We start from the raw sequence: 25,555 nt of genomic DNA, 5'->3' as shown, positions 1-25,555 counted from the left end.
TGTATCTTCTGTAGGATAGTTGGTTGTCACATCAGAAGGTAGATTTCCTCGTTTTTCCTCCTCCTCCATTCTCCCTTATCTAAAACTGGTCCCCATATCTTCCTCATTACTCTTCTTTCAAATATTAATAGTTTTTCCCTTTCTTGCTTAGTCATGCTCCATGTTTCTGAACCATACATTACTGCTTGGCATATCACTGTGTAGTAGATTTTCATCTTACTGTTCACTGAGATCAATTTAGAGCCAAGCATCTCTCTGAGGGAATGCACGCATTTCGTTCCCACTGCTACTCTTTCCTTGATGCCCATTTTTATGTTGTCTGTGGTAAACAAAGATCCCAAGTATTTGAACTGGTGTACTCTCTTGAACCTCTTGCCATCTGTCTCAAGAAGTTCTACCTGCTCTTGTCTTCTTCCTAATTGCATGAACTCTGTTTTGTCTCGATTCACTTTGAGCCCTACCTTCTGTGCATTATTGTCCATTTTCTGCTACATTTCTTTCAACTTGTGCTTTGATTCACTTAACAGTACTATGTCATCTGCATATGTGAGACAATTGAAGTTACCGTCCATCTCTACTCCAGCCCACTCCTATTGCCTACACTCCTTTATTACTTTCTCTAAGATGACATTGAACAGAACACATGACAGAGCATCCCCTTGTCTGAGGCCTGTCTCAATCTTGAATGTTTCTGATGTGGCTCCTCGGAAACGTACCGCTGCCTTTGACCCTTCCGTACAAGCTTGCACCATTTTCACTAGCTTCTCAGGGATTCTGAAGTCCCACACTGCATTGTATAGGCTATTCCTGTGGATGCTGTCATATGCACACTGAAAATCAACACACAGGCTGTAGTTATCTTTATCGTATTCCCAATGTTTTTCAAACAATTGTCTTAGTTTGAAAATGTGATCTGTTGTCGATCAGTTTGGTCGAAAGCCAGTGTGGTACTCTTGTATATTGTTCTTTATGAATGGTTGCAATTTTCTGAGGATAATGATGGACAGTACCTTATACATTACATTCAACAAGCTGATTCCTCTGTAGTTACCGCATTCCGTTTTGCTTCCCTTCTTGTGTATTGGGCATATTACAGCCAATTTCCATTCTTCTGGCAGTGTCTCCTTCTCCCATATCAACTGGATCAGTTCATATATCTCTCTTTGTAAGCTCTCACCTCCCTCCTTGATTAATTCTGATGTTATTTCATACTCCCCTGGGGCTTTGTTGTTTCTGAGTCCTTTGATTGTGGCTTTCAGGTCTTCTTCACTAACTTCCCATTCTTTTTCATCTTTCCTTTCTTCTGTAGTGTTCACACTAAGGCCTTCTTTATTCTGGAGAGCAATCAATGACCCCCTAAAATAGAGTCTGAGACTGAAAATAAGGGCCTCGGATTATCACACAAAAAGGATATTAGTGCTGACAGTAACACACCTTTCGTTATAGAAAGTGTTTAAGTTATGAAACCAAGTTCAACCATTTATCATTCTTTACAGAAGAAGTGAAACCAGATGTTTGATATATCTATGAGCAGTGGTTGACTGGAGCAAAAGGTGACTATTACAGAGTTGTTGAATATTTGGATATTGAACTACTACTACTAATGGTGGCCTGTCAATGTAAACAAACTTTTGGTGCAAAGGAAATCAAATCAGTTGAATCTGGTGGTCAAACATCAACATGAGTTTGCTATCATGCTCTGTAGCATGTTTCTGGCTTTGTGACATGGACATTTATCCTTCTGAAAAATGGCATCACCATCAGCGAAAACATCAAGCATGAAGGGATGCGCAGTAATGTTTGTGCAGTCCACAGCTGTCATTGTGTCTCCAATTACTACCCCAAGTCCCACAGAAAACTGTGTGACTCCCCCACTGGCTGGTGTGAACAACATGGTGCATTATTCAAGCAGCCATTTGCTTGGATTATGGTGTACCCAGATACAACCACTGACCTGGTATTACAAGAAATGTGATTCATCCGACCTAGTGACACATTTCCACTGATCCATGTTTGAAACTTGATGATATGGCTCCTAGTGCAATCATTACCGATGATGGTGATGATGATGTGTTGTTGGGTCAAAATGGAAAATGTAGCGATCACCTGCTGTGGAGCTCCTGGTGAACAGTGTCCTCTGAAACACTTGTGCCTGCACTAGTGTTATACTGTCATAAAATCTGCTTTACAGGACGGGCGAGCCTCCGCCCTCCACATGCAGTGATGAGGCACGGGTGTCCAGCAACTTGACAGCTACTAATAGTTTTGCCATCCTTCACCCACTTTCTGTAGACTCTCACAACTGTACCGTGCGAACGGCCAGCCAACTGTGCCATTACCGAGTTGTTCATCTCCAGGTGCAGGACCGTAACAATCTGCCCTTTTTCAGTGGATTTCTCCATTTGTGGCTAGTGCTATCACAAGAATGCCTCCCCATTTGCTTCAGCTGTGCTCTTATAATTCCCTTACTGTGCCACATGTCCACAGTGCCAACAGGCGTGACTCAGTCTCTGGTGCGCCATGGTCATCAAGTTTTGGCTCATCAGTTTATTCCCATTGACTAAGACAACATCAAAACATAAGTTATCTTCCATCTCTTCAGTTCTCAGTACATTATTCAGTCCTCTTTCTAGTTGCATATTATTCAGAATGCTAATTTTCAATGAATTACGAGTAACCTACAACAGCACATTGTATAGCTTACCGGTGCTACAAAAATGGAAAACACATTACAAATTTAAAGAGACATACTTATCCAATGACGGCAATAGGAATTGATTACAACAAGTGAAACATATTAAAATATTTAATGAGTACAATGCGAATTATTACTGTAGTTTTTTGCCAGCTTTATCTGCATGTCGGCAGTAATTTCTCAATCTGTATGTCAGCTTGTCCAGAGACAGCACTTTTTGCAGCAGTTTGAGACAATAGAGGGATTTATATTGACATGAAATCTAGAAAACTGCAAATTTCATGTACCTGTGACAATAATTCATACATCTCATCTCGCTATTATGTCTTTGCACTTACTTCTCTACACTGTTTCAATAAGGCAACATTTATTGTGATGAAAAAAAATTGACCATTCAACCAAGCAACAGTTTGGAGCTCTTGAACCAACAGAACAGCGTACCTTGTGCCCCCATGCTTTTCTGTGGCAATGTATATTCTGCTGGGGGCCCACTGTCAACAGCCAAAATCTCTGTCCAAAGATGACAAACTGTTGTTGAAGGACTGTGATTCCAGTGATGCAATCTGACGTGGTACCTCACAGTCTCACAGACATTTATTATGTTTGAAAAACCTTTGGTCACAGCAAACAGTTGAAAGTTTGAATACACGTAAATCCATCGTATTGGAATGAATAAAATGATTTACAGGAATTTGCCCACTTACTGGATAAAAACTCAGTGTATAATTGTATAGAGCCCAGACGGACAGTGAATAGAAATGAAATCAACACACAATTATGCTGATCAGCCTCATTTGCATTTGATGTATCTCTTGTCATAATTGGCTGACAATGATTTTCACTTACTTTCACTCCATGCCATATAATGGGATACTCGTTACAAGCAGTCAAAGATATTTATTGCACACAAACAACAAAAATGTCACAAGAAGTAAATAATTGTGTACCTTGCAAAGGTTCCTTCAAGGACCACGGGACACCTGTATTTACATGACAGTAGAGTTATACTTTAATGTTATTTATGGAAAATGATAAAATTTAGTTGCAAATAAAATGTGATGTGTAGGGGAAACAAAATAAAACTACTGATTGTCGAATCGCGTCATGGTGGCTAATGGGAGTAGCTTTTTCAGCAGGCATCGGATGGTCTCAGTTGGTGCTGACAGCTTTCTCTGTGCAGGCAACTTGTCAATCTTATCTAGCAGACAACACCGAGTTCAGTGTGTCTACATACTCCTAAATGAAAAGAGACAAATTGTAAGAGATACAAATTGCTACAGTTCCTACTGTAAAGTAACAACTCAGGGCAGCGAAGTTGACATGGAACCAGTATGGTTACAAAAATGTCAGTGTGCTACTACACAGTACTGAAAACTAAGACCAGTAGTGACTGGAAACAAATCAATATTGGGTTCAACTCATAACCATCTTCCATCAGGACGGCTATTCCTGTCATCCACCACATCATGAATGATTAAATAGTCTGAAAAGTGTTTTCATCATTTTGTGATAATGTAATCTAAATGACAAAGAGAGTATCAGAATTATGACAGACATGATTAAGTGTGATAATTCTGTGAAGAACAGTTTTCCTGTTATTAATTAGTTTCACACTTCACGTCAAATTAATAAACATGTTTCAAGCCACTGATATTATCGCCACTCTGTACACGACTACAATACAAGATGCAAGAGTAATTTCTAAATAAGTTCTGGCTCCCTGCATAGGGTCCAAGATGGAGTCTGTCCACCTTTTACTTCTGTAAATACTTTCTTGATTATTCAATAATGATTGTTACTTTCCAATAATACTTTGCAGGTTTGCATAATTTTTGCCAAACATGAAGTATCTGGTGAAAATAAGGTGGACAGCATTAGTAAAGCAACAATTCTATAAGATGCTGATGTACTTGTTAATTATGTAAAACGCTGATTTGTAGTCTTTCTTGATGTGGGGTAAGGTGCCCTCAATAAGTAACACATCCCACTTATTGTAAATGATTAAAAGATGTTATAATAAACCATTAGAAGCAGGCCATTAAAGGCGCACTGTTATTGTATACTGTATTTTAAGTCATTCTTTATGCCTGAGTGTGTTCAATTATGATGTGGAAAGTCACATATGAATGACACAGTGATTGAGTGACTCAGTGACGTGATTGCACTTTCGATCATTCTGGTTAGTAATGGTACTTACCTTGCCAACAGCTTCCTCAAACCCAAATATTTATGGAGGGTTTCATATACCCATTTACTTCAAATGTATACTCAGATCTGGTCACTTTCTAATCTGTACTCAGCCATTTTCCAACACAGTGTCATAGATTTTTACCCATTTCCTCACTTGTCACTTTCAGTTTTTTTTCAGTTTGTTGAACATTTTCTTCATGCAAGAAGCAGTATTTTGGCATCATTCAAAACCGACTTTTCCTCATGCCTACAAGATATAATACGCTCTTATGCCACAATTTTTTTCACATAAAATTCTGTCAAACGAACTGATCCAAATTTACGTAATCATGCAAAAAAAAAAAAAAATAAATAAATAAAATAAAATAAAATAAAATACGTAATGTACCATCAAAGACAAAGTGAACATTCACTTTGAGTGTGATTTTACCCAAAAGTCTTTCACATTCAGAGACTGGAATACTGTTTAATGCATATTAATTAAAATTGTTATCCATTTCACTCGAAACTGGATGTAAAATTTATTTTTTAAACATTTTTTTAAACTAGTCTAAATAAAAGGTAGCAAGATACGAATATCACAGTTGCACACTTGTAAGTTTAAATGTAAGAAATAAAAATTCTGTTTTGAAAATTCCACCTGTTAGTGTAACACTTCATTTCTATTCATGTTTATAGGAGAAGACAAATGCAGTTCGTGCCTTGGCACTACAGCAACAGCAACAGCACCAACACCAACCGTCGCTTCGCCAGCCGACGTCCCCCACACCGTCAGTGGATCTTTCCAAGGTTGCCTCTGGCCTGCCTCGTGAAGCAAGTGGTAGTGTGAGTCCGGGTGTTCCTGTGGCTACTCTAGACCTCAGCACAGCTGTGTCACCACACGAATTATCGACACTTGTGTGAAATGTCAGTTTCATAAATTTACTTGTGTAACTGGTGTTTGGTGATTTTTTTTTTGGCCTGCTCACAAACATGTTTTACAAATAGATATCACAGGATGAAATGTGTCAGTGCCAGTGTTATTTACAAGGAGAAAATTAAATCCAAGGAAAATGAATCAACGAACTGATTTGCTTGCACTTTGGGTTCCTGTGCAACGTAAGCTGCCCCCGCTCGTGTGGTCGTGCAGTGAGAGGCAGGCTGCTAAGAGGCTAAACGTGGGTAGTCTCTGATATGTGAGGGGAATTCTGAAGTCCACTAGATGGTACCTAGTGATGTCTGATGTACCTGGGGCTTGTGTCGTACAAGTTCAGAGTCCACCTTTGTGTTTGCTTTTGGCATTTTGAACACACATATACCCTTTGTGGTCCTTCAAGAGTATGAAACAACACTTTGACCTTACGCATGCACTATTCCCAACATTTTGTTGCATTTATGATACATATTAACTAAATGTAAAAAGACATAATATATTCTGTGTGAGAGTTATAGCATTCCATTCATATTGCAAACCAGACAAAGGAATTTTTTTCTGGAAAATTAACTCACTGTCAGTATTGTGCTCAACATTTATATCTCACATAGGCAGAAATTCATCACAAAGATAAAAACGGATATATAATTTATCATCTTGAAGCAGGTTGTAGTAAATCTCCAAAAAATGTCATTCTATTCCTACATCCATAAGATGTATACAATCTTTTTTAAATGATGCTCCGCAGCTTTTATAAAAGACACTTGGATTATACCAGTGCAAATCTGTCAGGACCATTATTATACTGCATCTAGTTTGGACAGATGATGATGTAAACTATTTGGACAGATGGTGTAAACTGTTGAAACAGGTTGCAGTACAACAATGATTTTAGCAGCTTTGTGACAGTATACATAACACTGCCATAAAATCCAGGTACCTATCACAATATTAATTACTCACCCAGTAAAAACTATTAAGTATTAGCAAAATCAAAGATAAAATAATTACAAATAATTTGTGCTCTTCTCTGTTCTGTTACTTTTGTGTTTATTCAGTTATGTTGTTATTCCAGACAGTCTGTATAACAGTTATTGTGAAACACTTGTTGAATGAGATCACGTGGCAGATTAAAAAGATCTAAGAACTGAACGTTATGTGGAAACTGTAAGAAGTATTTTAAAGAAACAATGAAATGAATGAATTAATTAATTTTATATGAAATGATTGTTGGGTCCTTTAATGTTGTGGAATATTTAGAACTGATTAAGTTCTATGCCACAACCAGTTACATATCAGATGCTCTGAAGGATAACTTGATAGCTTTGTTTTTTCAAAATGAAAAAGTTGCACATCTTTATATGGCAATAAATAAATCTCTATTTATTTGAAATGTGCCACTTAAAGCAAGTGAAATATAACAAAGTGATATAAGTTGTATGTTCTCATTTGCATGGAGAGCAACAACAAGAGATGCTAGTCATTTTTCCATAATAGTTGTGTATTATGAGGGAGCAGAGTAGCTATAAGTATGTGACATCACTTACAAAATAAGCCCCCAAGAAAAAAGATAGTTGTTATGAATATTAGATCACAGGACTCTGTTGAACGTAAATATTAGGATTATGAGGTACCATGGGGACATTTTCCAGTATACCTTTTTCTCTTTCCAAAGAAAGTGATACAAAATGGTATGTAATCTTATTGTACAAAGTAAATATGAACATAATAGTGAAGACTCTATTGCAAACAAGAGCTCTTAAAAATACTTGTGTAATATAACCTATTTGTATAAATATCCTTTAGTATATGTAAGTAAATGTAAAAATATCTGAAAGAGGAACAAAATATGGGGTAGCATACATCGTATTGTATCTATTTCTTGTGTAATGCTAAAGGTAACTAGATTACTCATGTTATTTTACTGCAGCAGTTCCAGTCATCAGACACCTATCTTCTTCCCAAAGAACCTAGGAAAGGTTGGTCTCCAGTGAGATACATTATTTATATTGAAGCTGAATGCCTAATGAGCCAAATTTTTTTCTGGTACTAAATTGCATTAAGAAGTAGAAAAAGCCAGTTTTTGCTTTACATTCACATCAGTTTGGACCATGATGAATTAACATGTGTCCATCTCTCTTGGTTTTGTTGTACAAAAGAAGTCATTCAAGCACCATCATCTCCAGACATTTTAGGGAGGGAGATGGGAGGCAGGCAGCCTCTGAAACTTCCATTCTGTGATAAACAAGCTGATCAGTTAAAGACGACATACCACAAGAAGTAAATTTTATAGATGATATAAAGAGCTTCATATCCCATGGAGCTAATGGTTATACACTCAATATATGTTACAGATGGATTTCGTAATGAATAAAAACTCTGTACTTCATATTCTCATATTCTGGTTCTGGGGGGAAGGGCCAGGCAAGCACTCCCTCTTCAACCCCCCCCCCCCCCCCCCACCCCACCCAAAAAAAATATCCCTTGAATCCCTTGTAGATGACTACGCAACATGGTCAGTCATTTATGTTTTGTATTCAGAGCTGCAGCAGAACACAACTCAAAAGTGGCCACATTTGCAAACCTGATACATAGAGTTGCCACTGCCTATCAGTGCCCTTTCACTTGTCAGCAATTTTGCCACATATAAAATTCAGTTAATTTTACTTCAGAACAGAACTAAATAATGAAAAATGATCGTTTATTGTGGAAAATGATCGTTTATTGGCTTTCAGTATGTTTATGTACTCTTATTTAGCCTGACTACTGGTCTTCTTAAACACAATGAAATTACTTCTCCTTTCCAAATGCTTTTGTTTGGAGTTTTGAGTTTTATCATCTTTCACTAAAACAGAGTTCTTGTACATAGCTGCAAGCAAAGAATGAATTCATCTATGTTGCTTTTACTGTTGTAAAATATCTCTGACACATTTTAATATAGAAAAGTGATATCATAACAGTTCCAAGACTCTCTATACAAGTACAAATTTCAATTAATCTGTAACAGATTATATTTGTGTAGCATATAATTCCACCATAGAAGACATACAGTTACCTATTGACACTGCCATATGGCATTTTGGGATGAGTTGTAAGTCCTGCAGTAATGCACTAGTTATGTTTCCACAGCTGATCCCTAGCTGCCCACAGACTGTATCCTCATTCATTCTGAAACTACGTGGACAAAGTAAGAGCAAAGAAATTCATCTTTAATAACATGGTATCCAGAAAAATATGAATGAACTACAGTCCATAACTACATTCACTATTGCTTGCTCTGCTTTCACTTTATTACATTATTAATGCTTCCAATGTCCTAAAGTACATTATATAGTAGATAAAATTCTGTATCAGAAACATTCCTCTCTTTTCATTTCTTCAAATGCACATGGATAAATCGTACATCTGTCTGTATTTTCAATCTGCAAATTATTTATAGAAAATTGTTACCAATCTTGTGTTACTTATATCCTACATAATTCATATCCACATTGTGTTTCGTATGTCACAGTTTGAAAGATTTTGGAGTCATGGCTTCACTATAATACAGTATTTCCACTATATTCTGGTGACAGTTACAGAGGATCCTATTATTGTTTTTCTGCAACCTGTTTGAGAATGCTATAATGATTTTATTAAGAAAGTGAGAAACAGTAGAAATTTTTGTCTGGTGGTATGTTTTCCAAGATTCCTGTGAGAAAATTGAGAAATTATGTTTATGCTATACTGGCTAGGGAATTTATTTAAAATGTCTGGTTATTTAAAAACAATTCCTTTCTTAAAATTTTTGGCAGCATATTATATTGCCTGGAACACAGTTAACAACTCAGAGTTTAGTTTATATGAAACAGATTTTAGTCATGTTTTGTTTATATCTTCACAGTTAATGACCATCAGTTCAGTTTGCATAAAATTAATTTTTGTCGTATACCTAGCAGAAAATACTTTGATGACATCTTCTTCTTGACAACTGTCCTCTGTGATACAATCTTTTTGTACACCCTATATTTTGATACTGTTATGTGAATAAAATTCTAGTGGAACAAAGTTTTACAACTTGTATAATGCAAAATGTGAATTTTTGTGTTTTTGTTGTTGACAAATTATAAACTGTCATTTACATAAGTGTTATATCCCAAATGAATGTAAACATCAACAAATTTCATTTATTCTTTGAGTTCTGATGTAAATATATAGTCAGATACAATAATACAAATGTATGAAGAAGAGTCACTGAACAACCTGATGATTATGGACTGTATTATGATTTATTTATTATCATAGCTTGCAGATGGAAATAAAAAATGTTACACAATTTAAAACTACTATTTGTTTTTCATTTTATACATTAAAAAACTGATTAGTAATGAAATATCTTCAGCACTAATTCTCCTCCTGTCTGTGTTGCCAGTACATCTTCATGGTGGTCACTTGAGAACTAATGTTTTTGTTGGCCATTAATATTATTTTTTATTGTCTGGTAGAAATCTTTTAACAGCAATCTTAGAGATTTCTGTCTACTCAAAATTGTGAGGATAAAGGCAAAACCACATAATTACAGCAATTCTGTACCCAGTTCCACAACATTCAGTTCAAACTCACTTGAGTGGGCATAAATAAAAATAAATGTAATTTCCCTTCATTCTCATGGCTGTTTTAGAGACTGAAACATATGTTAATTGAGAGCAGATTGCCTTGGAGTGGAGATACTAACACATTAGAGAGGGAAGAAAGAAAGAAGACAGAAAAGCCCAAAGAAAACACACAATTTTCAACTTTTTGTTTATGTACCTATTGTTCATGATCCATGACACACACTGCTGAATTAACATGCTTTAGTTAGGATGTGGCAAGTTTATGGAATGCACAAGCTTATACACAATGGACCTTTAGAGAACAGCAACAAGGTAAAACAAGTTCTCACCGACGGAAAACAAAGAGCTGACACACATCCTCATAGCAATTATTATTGAATTAGCAATTTCAAGAAAAGGTTGTCACTAATAACCAGTAATAAAAGCTTTATCTAACACTGCCTCTAAAACTTCTGGTTACTGACATTAAGAATGTCTACCCTACATCATGCCAGATAAATGACACTAATGTCCCCACTCCTCACACAGTGTATTTCCGCATCCACCGAACATACACAATATACTTCTCCATACTTACACAACTCCTGCTTCCAACCCCTTACGTCATGGCTCATACCCCTGTAATAGACCTAGATGCAAGACCTGGCCCATACAAGCCTCCACCACCACTACCTACTCCAGTCTGGTCACAAACATCACCTATCCCATCAAAGGCAGGGCTACCTGTGAAACCAGTCATGTGATTTACAAGCTAAGCTGCAACCACTGTGCTGCATTCAATGTAGGCATGACAACCGACAAGCTGTCTGTCTGCATGAATGGTCACCAACAAACTGTGGCCAAGAAACAAGTGCACCACCCTGTTGCTGAGTGTGCTGCCTAACATGATATCCTTCTTTTCAATGACTGCTTCACAGCCTGTGCCATACAGATCCTTCCCACCAATACCAGCTTTTCTGGATTGCGCAGGTGGGAAATTTCCCTGCAGTACATCCTATGTTCCTGTAACCCTCCTGGCCTCAACCTTCGTTGGTCATTGTCTTCACTCACCCAGACCCTTCCCTGTTCCCATTCCAGCACTACACAGCTGTCATTCCACCATCACACCCAGTCTTTTTACTTCTCCCCTTTGCTGCTACTTCTGCCCCCACCCCGTCTCTCCGCTACTCTCTGCCTAACCTGCAGCACTTCACTGTCCACCACCCCTACCATGCTATTGCTCCTCCTGCCCATCCCAGCCTTCTCATTACCTCCACCCAGTCACCACTCCCATCATGCACTGGTGCTGCTGCTTGCAGTGTGGTTTCAGTTGCCTGAGACTACCTATCTGCAACTCAGCACCTCTGCTATATGGCGAATAGCAACTTTCCTTTTCATAACAGTGTTACACAGAATGGCTTTGCAGAAATGTCTGCCACTTGACATTCACTTGATACATGTTCAACGTGCATTTTATCTTCTCGAACTAAGTCTTTCACACAGCAGAAATGCGCATCAATATGATTTGAGCATTTGCGATATTCACCTTCCCTTGGCAACTGCTGCACAGTGCTTGTAAGTGTCCACTCATATAATGGGTACACCTTTGAATGGTGCAACTTCACTGAAGAGACGAGCCAACCATACAGCATCTTTTCCAGCTTCACTGGCAGCTACAAACTTAGCTTCAGTTGTCAACAGGGACATAGAAACTTCACACTCATTACCCCTTCTTACTGCTCCATTGCTGTAGTTGAAGAAAGTCCAGTTATGGGACAATGAGAGGTTGTTTCAGAGGCATAATCACTGTTACTAAATGTTTCACACTCTCAAGATAGTTGAAAAGCTCTGTGCCTAAGTCCAAGTGACAACATCCCTTACATATATTTTAAAATACGTTTTACCAATGATCAGTGACTATCTTTTGACTTCTCCAGAAATTAATAGATAATTTACAGGAAGACTGATGTCTGCTTGTGTTGCTACTGCCAAATACATCAAACAATCCATTATTTCTCAATGCGGAGATACCTGAAAATTCTTCCAGCTGCAGATATGTTTCAGTTGGTGTTGAGACAAAATTGGCTTCTGGTGCATTAAACTGATCGTGCGTACCATCTGCATAAGCCTTTTTACTGGTAAAAACTAACATACTGAACTACTGGACTGAATATTTCATGGTAGTCAATGCCTTCATATTGACTATAGCCCTTTTAATGATAAATTTCCCCATTAGCATCTGTTCTTCTTGTGGTCTTCAGTCCTGAGACTGGTTTGATGCAGCTCTCAATGCTACTCTATCCTGTGCAAGCTTCTTCATCTCCCAATACCTACTGCAACCTACATCCCTCTGAATCTGCTTAGTGTATTCATCTCTAGGTCTCCCTCTACGATTTTTACCCTCCACGCTGCCCTCCAATACTAAATTGGTGATCCCTTGATGCCTCAGAACATGGCCTACCAACCGATCCCTTCTTCTGGTCAAGTTGTGCCACAAACTTCTCTTCTCCCCAATCCTATTCAATACTTCCTCATTAGTTATGTGATCTACCCATCTAATCTTCAGCATTCTTCTGTAGCACCACATTTCGAAAGCTTCTATTCTCTTCTTGTCCAAACTATTTATCGTCCATGTTTCACTTCCATACATGGCTACACTCCATACAAATACTTTCAGAAATGACTTCCCGACACTTAAATCTATACTCGATGTTAACAAATTTCTCTTCTTCAGAAATGCTTTCCTTGCCAATGCCAGTCTACATTTGATATCCTCTCTACTTCGACCATCATCAGTTATTTTGCTCCCCAAATAGCAAAACTCCTTTACTACTTTAAGTGTCTCATTTCCTAATCTAATTCCCTCAGCATCACCCGACTTAATTCGACTACATTCCATTATCCCCGTTTTGATTTTGTTGATGTTCATCTTATATCCTCCTTTCAAGACACTATCCATTCCGTTCAACTGCTCTTCCAAGTCCTGTGCCATCTCTGACAGAATTACGATGTCATCGGCAAACCTCAAAGTTTTTATTTCTTCTCCACGGATTTTAATACCTACTCCGAATTTTTCTTTTGTTTCCTTCACTGCTTGCTCAATATACAGATTGAATAACATCGGAGAGAGACTACAACCCTGTCTCACTCCCTTCCCAATCACGGCTCCCCTTTCATGTCCCTCGACTCTTATAACTGCCATCAGGTTTCTGTACAAATTGTAAATAGCCTTTCTCTCCCTGTATTTTACCCCTGCTACCTTCAGAATTTGAAAGAGAATATTCCAGTCAACATTGTCAAAAGCTTTCCCTAAGTCTACAAATGCTAGAAACGTAGGTTTGCCCTTCCTTAATCTTTCTTCTAAGATAAGTCGTAGGGTCAGTATTGCCTCACGTGTTCCAAAATTTCTACGGAATCCAAACTGATCTTCCCCAAGGTCGGCTTCTACTAGTTTTTCGATTCGTCAGTAAAGAATTCGCGTTAGTATTTTGCAGCTGTGACTTACTAAACTGATAGTTCGGTAATTTTCGCATCTGTCAACACCTGCTTTCTATAGGATTGGAATTACTATATTCTTCTTGAAGTCTGAGGGTATTTTGCCTGTTTCATACATCTTGCTCACCAGATAGTAGAGTTTTGTCAGGACTGGCTCTCCCAAGGCTGTCAGAAGTTCCAATGGAATGTTATCTACTCCGGGGGCCTTGTTTCGACTCAGGTCTTTCAGTGCTCTGTCAAACTCTTCATCTACATCCTCTTCCATTTCCATAATATTGTCCTCAAGTACATCGCCCTTGTATAGACTCTCTATATACTCCTTCCACCTTTCTGCTTTCCCTTCTTTGCTTAGAACTGGGTTTCCATCTGAGCTCTTGATGTTCATACAAGTGGTTCTCTTAATTCCTAAGGTCTCTTTAATTTTCCTGTAGGCAGTATCTATCTTACCCCTAGTGAGCTAAGCCTCTACATCCTTACATTTGTCCTCTAGCCATCCCTGCTTAGCCATTATGCACTTCCTGTCGATCTCATTTTTGAGACGTTTGTATTCCTTTTTGCCTGCTTCATTTACTGCATTTTTATATTTTCTCCTTTCATCAATTAAATTCAATATTTCTTCTGTTACCCAAGGATTTCTACTAGCCCTCGTCTTCTTACCTACTTGATCCTCTGCTGCCTTCACTACTTCATCCCTCAAAGTTACCCATTCTTCTTCTACTGTATTTCTTTCCCCCATTCCTGTCAATTGTGCCCTTATGCTCTCCCTGAAACTCGGTACAACCTCTGGTTCTTTCAGTTTATCCAGGTCCCATCTCCTTAAAGTCCCACCTTTTTGCAGTTTCTTCAGTTTTAATCTACAGGTCATAACCAATAGATTGTGGTCAGAGTCCACATCTGCCCCTGGAAATGTCTTACAATTTAAAACCTGGTACCTAAATCTCTGTCTTACCATTATATAATCTATCTGAAACCTGTCAGTATCTCCAGGCTTCTTCCATGTATACAGCCTCCTTTTATGATTCTTGAACCAAGTGTTAGCTATGATTAAGTTGTGCTCTGTGCAAAATTCTACCAGACGGCTTCCTCTTTCATTTCTTAGCCCCAATCCATATTCACCTACTATGTTTCCTTCTCTCCCTTTTCCTACTACCGAATTCCAGTCACCCATGACTATTAAATTTTCGTCAGCCTTCACTATCTGAATAATTTCTTTTATTTCATCATACATTTCTTCAATTTCTTCATCATCTGCAGAGCTAGTTGGCATATAAACTTGTACTACTGTAGTAGGTGTGGGCTTCGTATCTATCTTGGTCACAATAATGCGTTCACTATGCTGTTTGTAGTAGCTTACCCGCATTCCTATTTTCCTATTCATTATTAAACCTACTCCTGCATTACCCCTATTAGATTTTGTGTTTATAACCCTGTAGTCACCTGACCAGAAGTCTTGTTCCTCCTGCCACCGAACTTGACTAATTCCTACTATATCTAACTTTAACCTATCCATTTCCCTTTTTAAATTTTCTAACCTACCTGCCCGATTAAGGGATCTGACATTCCACGCTCCGATCGGTAGAACGCCAGTTTTCTTTCTCCTGATAACGACATCCTCTTGAGTAGTCCCCGCCCGGAGATCCGAATGGGGGACTATTTTACCTCCGGAATATTTTACCCAAGAGGACGCCATCATCATTTATCCATACAGTAAAGTTGCATGCCCTCGGGAAAAATTACGGCCGTAGTTTCCCCTTGCTTTCAGCTGTTCGCAGTACCAGCACAGCAAGGCCGTTTTGGTTATTGTTACAAGGCCAGATCAGTCAATCATCCAGACTGTTGCCCTTGCAACTACTGAAAAGGCTGCTGCCCCTCTTCAGGAACCACACGTTTGTCTGGCCTCTCAACAGATACCCCTCCGTTGTGGTTGCACCTACGGTACGGCTATCTGTATCACTGACGCACACAAGCCTCCCCACCAACGGCAAGGTCCATGGTTCATGGGGGGCATTAGCATCTAATGTGTCACATTAGCATCTAATGTGACACAAAAAACACAATGATTTAGAGACTGCCTTGCACCCTGGTGATACTTTTGTTAAAGTCAAACAAAATTCTTTCTCCAACAATACATTTCCTTTTCCATTGCTGATTTCCAACTCTTAATTTTTCAGAATAGATCCTTGGCTCATCTACTTCTATTCACATACATTCAGTAGCACATTTGGGTTTTTGAATTTGCTCCTTGTTTTGAAGTTGAATATGTGCTCTTCCAGATCGTTCTGAGTCCACTGTATCATACTGTGATGATTATTTTTTGATAAGCATATCTTATGCGTTGCACGATAGCTTTTTCTTTTCTTTTTTAGCATTTCCAAAAATTGCTTCTGACTGCACAGAGCTCACCAGTGAAGCTACAGTCTTTTTAAAATTTTATTTAATCTTTCTATTTTTGCAATTCAGCTGGCATCGAAAACATGTTCTATTAGATTATTGAACATAAAAGCACGTAAAACAAATCTATACATGAACCTGATATATATCCAAGGTATTCCATGCCATAAGATAATCATAGCCTTGGTGGAGAAGTTAAATATATCATGTATTTGTGGCCAGTGCAGTTTGTCTAATGGGAGGGACACTGTTGTAAGATAATTGCAGTTGCTTAAGTAGAATGGAAAATGTCCTAGTGAAACACTATCATTGGATAAGTAGTGAATATGCACCACAGCAGTTGTATTTACCATAAATCTCTGTCTGTATTGACATACTATTTTATACCTGAATATAACACTTTTAAAATTGAAGTATTGGAGCTCATTTGAGTAATGAGGGCTTGATGCAGTTCACTGGAGGAGCAAGTAATATTTGTGTCAAAAATTCAACATAAAGTATCAGGAGTAATTTTAACACATTAAAAGCAGCAACTGTGCATGCAAATGTGGTCATTGTTTCATGTTGTGCATAAGCCATAGCTTAACAGTAGTATAAAGTAAATTAATTAGGAACCAAAAATTTTGGTGCCTGGGCCAGTATTCCTCTATCCTTAACAGAGTCTATGTTGTGATTAACAATCAATGACAGATTAAAATAGTGTCCTGGGCCAAGACTCAACTCCACTGGAAGGAAAGAGTGCTGATAGACCAGCACTACAGCAAGATCTTCTGTAGAGCTCAGAAAATATGGAGGAAAACAAGAAGCATGTAGAAACTTTGAGTTGGTGCCTAAGACTTGCATGGATAGTGTACTTAGTAGCATACTGCATGCAAAAGGTGTTGGGGTTCCAGTTTCAAGCTGTGCTCCGGCACACTATTTTAATATGGAAATGTTTTTCAGACACTGCTAACAGTCTCTGAAAAACCTTTTCATGTTTTTGAAACAGTTGTGACAAGTTAACAGTATTATGGCTTTAAAAACACAATTTAAAATTTTTCAGGTTGTAGCTTTGGCTCATGTTATTGTTTTTTGGAAGTTGAAATACACAAAGCATAGATGAATTTTTTTTTAAGAGGGGACAAATATGTGGACAAAGAAGATAATTTGTGCCACGATCACACATAGCAAATTTCATGTTGTTCTACAAGTCAGAGGGGTACCTCTCACACACAAACATCTTCATTTGGATATCTGTTACTAATAGAGATTCCAGTTACTAAATTTCCAAACATGTATAAAAAAATTATATTGAAAAATACATTTTGCACAATACTTCAAATTATTTAAGGTTATGGGGATGGGTGGGCTGGTTCTCTTGTCTGTTTGAACTGTTTACTGTCAATGTTGTTGTTGCGGGAAGGTATTGTTTCTGGATGATTCTAAGGAAACACACAACTTGAGATAGGTGACTTCTTTATTTTTGATTCCAGAGCCTGTATAAACTTGATAAATGTTAAAACAGTGGTTATGCTGGGACTGTAAGCTTTTGTCAAATTTAAAATTTATTTATATATCCCAGTTTTTGTTTTAGGGGACACTATCAAGTCTTACAAGAAGCAGACAAATACGAGGGCAGTTCAATAAGTAATGCAACACATTTTTTTTTCTGAAACAGGGGTTGTTTTATTCAGCATTGAAATACACCGGGTTATTCCCCAATCTTTTAGCTACACAACACTATTTTTCAACGTAATCTCCATTCAATGCTACGGCCTTACGCCACCTTGAAATGAGGGCCTGTATGCCTGCACAGTACCGTTCCACTGGTCGATGTCGGAGCCAACATCGTACTGCATCGATAACTTCTTCATCATCCGCGTAGTGCCTCCCACGGATTGCGTCCTTCATTGGGCCAAACATATGGAAATCCGACGGTGCGAGATCGGGGCTGTAGGGTGCATGAGGAAGAACAGCCCACTGAAGTTTTGTGAGCTCCTCTCGGGTGCGAAGACTTGTGTGAGGTCTTGCGTTGTCATGAAGAAGGAGAAGTTCGTTCAGATTTTTGTGCCTACGAACACGCTGAAGTCGTTTCTTCAATTTCTGAAGAGTAGCACAATACACTTCAGAGTTGATCGTTTGACCATGGGGAAGGACATCGAACAGAATAACCCCTTCAGCGTCCCAGAAGACTGTAACCATGACTTTACCAGCTGAGGGTATGGCTTTAAACTTTTTCTTGGTAGGGGAGTGGGTGTGGCGCCACTCCATTGATTGCCATTTTGTTTCAGGTTCGAAGTGATGAACCCATGTTTCATCGCCTGTAACAATCTTTGACAAGAAATTGTCACCCTCAGCCACATGACGAGCAAGCAATTCCGCACAGATGGTTCTCCTTTGCTCTTTATGGTGTTCGGTTAGACAACGAGGGACCCAGCGGGAACAAACCTTTGAATATCCCAACTGGTGAACAATTGTGACAGCACTACCAACAGAGATGTCAAGTTGAGCACTGAGTTGTTTGATGGTGATCCGTCGATCATCTTGAACGAGTGTGTTCGCACACTCCGCCATTGCAGGAGTCACAGCTGTGCACGGCCGGCCCGCACGCGGGAGATCAGACAGTCTTGCTTGACCTTGCGGCGATGATGACACACGCTTTGCCCAACGACTCACCGTGCTTTTGTCCACTGCCAGATCACCGTAGACATTCTGCAAGCGCCTATAAATATCTGAGATGCCCTGGTTTTCCGCCAAAAGAAACTCGATCACTGCCCGTTGTTTGCAACGCACATCCGTTACAGACGCCATTTTAACAGCTCCGTACAGCGCTGCCACCTGTCGGAAGCCAATGAAACTATACGAGACGAAGCGGGAATGTTTGAAAATATTCCACAAGAAATTTCCGGTTTTTTCAACCAAAATTGGCCGAGAAAAAAAATGTGTTGCATTACTTATTGAACTGCCCTCATACATCAGTTGTGCAGTGGTCACATTATAGTACGACCATTACAGAAAGGTGGGGTGTCGTTTTTATCATCATTCAGGATGGTGTAAATGTTCTCCCACCCAAGTGTTGTGAGCTTGATGGGTTGGCAAGGGAGACAGGAGTCTGTTGGAAGTGAGAATTGCCGCATAAAGGTAGTTTGTATTTGGAGCTTATGAAAATTCTTTATTATTATTATTAATCAGTCTGGAGGAAATAGAGGTGCACATCCTCATCTGATGGGGACAGCATGATGTCAGTCCGTGAGTCTTCGTAGTGGTGCAGTAGAGATGGTCATCTCTGAAGGTCATGCACTCTGCTGGGAGGCAGTGCAGTTGCTAGGTGTTGATGGTAGCCACAGAGTGGCCTCACCCCTTTCATTTGATGGACAACAGCCATGAGACTGCACTTGTTGAATGCAGGATGACTTTACCGGCTAAGCAAGGAGTATTTGTACTCCCTCTAGCTGGTTGTGTTGTCACAGGAGGCAGGCTCCCATGACATACATGAGTGTGGAATGCCAGTTTGTGCTACCATGTAGCAATAAGGTCAGAACACAGTGTTTCTGGTTTGGTTGGCTCGATGTCTGCTTGTGCCAGCACTAAGCAGTCTGCAGATGACCTGCATATTATTCAGTAGGTCATGAAGGCCCACTTCCACTTGCAGCTTAGACCAAATCACTACTGGTGCCTTGGAGAATTCGATTATCTGAATTCCAGATTGCTGCTAAACCTGTGCACTGGTTAAAACGATACAGTACCACTGTGTCTACAGGTTTCCTTGCCCGCTCTCCCACACAACTATTAACATTTTTTACACTTTATTCAGTCTTCACTGTACAATACATTACTATACACATGGCAACTGGTACACCTAGATGTTCCATCACTTACCCTTTGTTTTTGGGGCTTTGGGTTAGTAGATAATGGACTGGAAGACTGGGTGGGCAGACGACTCTCAGCTGATGGCAAACAAAAGCCACACAAGCAATGATCAGAATGTCGAAGTTTCCACTATCATGACATCGTGCTGAGACCCACAGCAGTATTACTCGATATGGTGAAATAACTATTCTGCACTAAAGCTCTCATTCTGTGCTGTTATTTGTTTGTCAATGTTAAGTATGCAGTGATCAAGATAGCATTTAGGCAGGACAGGTTCTTGGCTGGCAGTATTTCAAAAGGATTACTGAGTAGATACAGTAGGTTGCACATTAGTTTCAATGTCTTAGTCCCTATTATTACCAGTGGTAGTTGAAAAGTTGGTCTACAGATGTTACATAGAATTATGTTTAACATTGTAACTATGTTAACTATGACTAATTGTACACTGTGTACACCCAGTATGATCTTTCTGAAAATATGGGTTGGTGTGTGGGGGGGGGGATGTTCTGTTTTGGGATGTCCTGTGGGCTCCTCCCTAAGTCTGTTCCCCAAAGGAATAGTTCTATTTTGCATGGACCTATGATAGTGGAGGGGAATATGGTACCCACTGCCTTCTGGCAATGAAGCAAAGTTGAAGTAACATCTTCCAATATCTGTCAAACTGATTAACTTACTGGATAATTAATGTTAAAGCTCAAGAGCACCTGCATTTTCCAAAGCAGATTGGGCCATTATACTTACTTGATTCCACAGTTTACTGCTGTATTTTTGTCGTCCTATTTTTTTTTCCAAATCAGATGACACTTTTCACTACTCAACTGTGCCATTAATTAAGAGATGCATAAATTTGTGTTGATGATTACAGATCTAAAGGCAGTGCCTGCACTTGTAAAAAGGTTATTCCCAGCATGAATGTACAAAATAGTTCCATGCTCTTTTTCATTTTCCCAAACCACTACATATTTTGCAAACCTGATTACTGACATAACATACAGACCATCCAAATTAGCAAAAACTAACCCAGCTGTTTTTAGAGCAACATGTGTTTTTTTCAAAATACTAAAGTGTTCATACAGCAGTCATTATATGACCAATCCCACACCAAAACTTACAGTCCAGGTTTGGAAATCTTAGAGGCAATGTGTTTGCGGAAGTTTGAGGATTCGTAGACTGTCAGTGTCTGCAACTGATCACTATATGACAAACATCATTAAAATATGCCATCACATTCCTGCAATTAGCATCTTTGTAGTAACGTGTGCTATATTCAACTCCTCTGAGTCACTCAATGAATGAGATTAATTCTGATAGAGTATTCTTGTCAAAATCATGAACATCTGTCCTTTATTGTCGTTGTTGTTGTTGTGGTCTTCAGTCCTGAGACTGGTTTGATGCAGCTCTCCATGCTATTCTATCCTGTGCAAGCTTCTTCATCTCCCAGTACCTATTGCAACCTACATCCTTCTGAATCTGCTTAGTGTATTGATCTCTTGGTCTCCCTCTACGATTTTTACCCTCCACGCTGCCCTCCAATGCTAAATTTGTGATCCCTTGATGCCTCAAAACATGTCCTACCAACCGATCCCTTCTTCTAGTCAAGTTGTGCCACAAACTTCTCTTCTCCCCAATCCTATTCAATACCTCCTCATTGGTTATGTGATCTACCCACCTTATCTTCAGCATTCTTCTGTAGCACCACATTTCGAAAGCTTCTATTCTCTTCTTGTCCAAACTGGTTATCGTCCATGTTTCACTTCCATACATGGCTACACTCCATACAAATACTTTCAGAAACGACTTCCTGACACTTAAATCTATACTCGATGTTAACAAATTTCTCTTCTTCAGAAACGATTTCCTTGCCATTGCCAGTCTACATTTTATATCCTCTCTACTTCAACCATCATCAGTTATTTTACTCCCTAAATAGCAAAACTCCTTTACTACTTTAAGTGTCTCATTTCCTAATCTAATCCCCTCAGCATCACCCGATTTAATTTGACTACATTCCATTATCCTCGTTTTGCTTTTGTTGATGTTCATCTTATATCCTCCTTTCAAGACACTGTCCATTCCATTCAACTGCTCTTCCAAGTCCTTTGGTGTCTATGACAGAATTACAATGTCATCGGCGAACCTCAAACTTTTTACTTCTTCTCCATGAATTTTAATACCTACTCCGAATTTTTCTTTTGTTTCCTTTACTGCTTGCTCAATATACAGATTGAATAACATCGAGGAGAGGCTACAACCCTGTCTTACTCCCTTCCCAACCACTGCTTCCCTTTCATGTCCCTCGACTCTTATAACTGCCATCTGGAGTCTGTACAAATTGTAAATAGCCTTTCGCTCCCTGTATTTTACCCCTGCAACCTTCAGAATTTGAAAGAGAGTATTCCAGTTAACGTTGTCAAAAGCTTTCTCTAAGTCTACAAATGCTAGAAACGTATGTTTGCCTTTTCTTAATCTTTCTTCTAAGATAATTCGTAAGGTTAGTATTGCCTCACGTGTTCCAACATTTCTACAGAATCCAAACTGATCTTCACCGAGGTCCGCTTCTACCAGTTTTTCCATTCGTCTGTAAAGAATTCGCGTTAGTATTTTACAGCTGTGACTTATTAAACTGATAGTTCGGTAATTTTCACATCTGTCAACACCTGCTTTCTTTGGGATTGGAATCATTATATTCTTCTTGAAGTCTGTGGGTATTTCGCCTGTCTCATACATCTTGCTCACCAGATGGCAGAGTTTTGTCATGACTGGTTCTCCCAAGGCCATCAGTAGTTCTAATTGAATATTGTCTACTCCCGGGGCCTTGTTTCGACTCAGGTCTTTCAGTGCTCTGTCAAACTCTTCACGCAGTATCTTATCTCCCATTTCATCTTCATCTACATCCTCTTCCATTTCCATAATATTGTCCTCAAGTACATCGCCCTTGTATAGACCCTCTATATACTCCTTCCACCTTTCTGCCTTCCCTTCTTTGCTTAGAACTGGGTTGCCATCTGAGCTCTTGATATTCGTACAAGTGGTTCTCTTCTCTCCAAAGGTCTCTTTAATTTTCCTGTAGGCAGTATCTATCTTACCCCTAGTGAGACAAGCCTCTACATCCTTACATTTGTCCTCTAGCCATCCCTGCTTAGGCATTTTGCACTTCCTGTCGATCTCATTTTTGAGACGTTTGTATTCCTTTTTGCCTGCTTCATTTACTGCATTTTTATATTTTCTCCTTTCATCTATTAAATTCAATATTTCTTCTGTTACCCAAGGATTTCTATTAGCCCTCGTCTTTTTACCTACTTGATCGTCTGCTGCCTTCACTACTTCATCCCTCAGAGCTACCCATTCTTCTTCTACTGTATTTCTTTCCCCCATTCCTGTCAATTGTTCCCTTATGCTCTCCCTGAAACTCTGTACAACCTCTGGTTCTTTCAGTTCATTCAGGTCCCATCTCCTTAAATTCCCGCCTTTTTGCAGTTTCTTCAGTTTCAATCTGCAGCTCATAACCAATAGATTGTGGCCAGAATCCACATCTGCCCCTGGAAATGTCTTACAATTTAAAACCTGGTTCCTAGATCTCTGTCTTACCATTATGTAATCTATCTGATACCTTTTAGTATCTCCAGGATTCTTCCAGGTATACAACCTTCTTTCATGATTCTTGAACCAAGTGTTAGCTATGATTAAGTTATGCTCTGTGCAAAATTCTACAAGGCAGCTTCCTCTTTCATTTCTTCCCCCCAATCCATATTCACCTACTGTGTTTCCTTCTCTCCCTTTTCCTACTGACGAATTCCAGTCACCCATGACTATTAAATTTTCATCTCCCTTCACTACCTGAATAATTTCTTTTATCTCGTCATACATTTCATCAATTTCTTCATCTTCTGCAGAGCTAGTTGGCATATAAACTTGTACTACTGTAGTAGGCATGGGCTTTGTGTCTATCTTGGCCACAATAATGCGTTCACTATGCTGTTTGTAGTAGCTAACCCGCATTCCTATTTTTTTATTCATTATTAAACCTACTCCTGCATTACCCCTATTTGATTTTGTATTTATAACCCTGTAATCACCTGACCAGAAGTCTTGTTCCTCTTGCCACCGAATTTCACTAATTCCCACTATATCTAACTCTAACCTATCCATTTCCCTTTTTAAATTTTCTAACCTACCTGCCCGATTAAGGGATCTGACATTCCACGCTCCGATCCGTAGAATGCCAGTTTTCTTTCTCCTGATAACGACGTCCTCTTGAGTAGTCCCCGCCCGGAGATCCGAATGGGGGACTATTTTACCTCCGGAATATTTTACCCAAGAGGACGCCATCATCATTTAATCATACAGTAAAGCTGCATGTACTTGGGAGAAATTATGGCTGTAGTTTCCCCTTGCTTTCAGCCGTTCGCAGTACCAGCACAGCAAGGCCGTTTTGGTTAATGTTACAGGGCTAGATCAGTCAATCATCCAGACTGTTGCCCCTGCAACTACTGAAAAGGCTGCTGCCCCTCTTCAGGAACCACATGTTTGTCTGGCCTCTCAACAGATACCCCTCCGTTGTGGTTGCACCTACGGTACAGCCATCTGTATCGCTGAGGCACGCAAGCCTCCCCACCAACGTCAAGGTCCATGGTTCATGAGGAGGGCCTTTATTGTCATGTACCTGGAAATTTGGTGTGTTAATGGGCTGTGTATTTGAAAACTAACTTTGATACTGAGCTATGAGAATTTATTTGGGAAAGTGCACTGTAGGTGATTTGCCACTGTCATACTGTGTGATGGGGTCATGAAAGGGACTAACTTTAAACAATCTTGTGTTAAGGGCTGGACCTGGTCACTGTACTGTTTACAGTGATATTGGAAGCTTTCCTATAGTTCCAGTTTTACAGCAATTCAGCAGATGTTCTAAAATGAGACACCAGGGGTAAAATAAAAATTTGCAGGTACATCACGTTTGGACAAGCAGTTTACATGCTCCAGGGATAAACTTTCCAGCCGTGTTGCAGCTTCCCTTACACGGAACAGTGCCCCATCGAGTTCTACGATACATCAGCCATGGAAGTCAATTCTAGTGTGATGTTCAAGCAAGAAATTTAGCTCCGAGGCCGAACCATAACCACTACTTATAAGAGACAAAACTTCCTGCAAGCTTGAAAATTTTTTACTCTGACCTGAAAACTCATCAAGCTGAATTTAGCAAACTTACATTATTTCTACCTGCTTCACTTAAATTACACTGTGAAGCCCAACATCGTATTCCCCACGAGGTCCAAATTTGCCACAGACATCAGCTATCCCCCTCTGGTAGATTTCTCTCTGCATTCCACATTCTGGATGCCCTATTCATCTGTATTTCCTACATTGCAGTTGACAGCATTCCTGCCCCATGTGGCCTGTCTCTCAACATCTGCCACATTTAGCTCCTGTGATGAAAACTCTCATCCTATA

The 25,555-nt window shown here is 39.3% G+C and overlaps 1 protein-coding gene across 1 annotated transcript in view; it reads left to right on the top strand.

The window, feature by feature from the left end:
* The window catches only part of LOC124709081, a 154,111-nt gene extending 148,181 nt beyond the window's left edge, over nt 1–5,930 (top strand). Inside the window, exon 7 of the mRNA XM_047240728.1 lies at nt 5,564–5,930. Within this exon, the coding sequence (XP_047096684.1) occupies nt 5,564–5,788 (225 nt within the window). The 3' untranslated portion in view covers nt 5,789–5,930. The remainder of the gene's footprint in view (nt 1–5,563) is intronic.
* The last annotated feature ends 19,625 nt before the right edge of the window (nt 5,931–25,555 follow it).

The sequence above is a fragment of the Schistocerca piceifrons genome, chromosome 7, assembly GCF_021461385.2.
Source record: "Schistocerca piceifrons isolate TAMUIC-IGC-003096 chromosome 7, iqSchPice1.1, whole genome shotgun sequence".
NCBI lineage: Eukaryota > Metazoa > Arthropoda > Insecta > Orthoptera > Acrididae > Schistocerca > Schistocerca piceifrons.
Note: the sequence above shows the minus strand (reverse complement) of the source record. Positions and strands in the feature narration are given on the sequence as shown.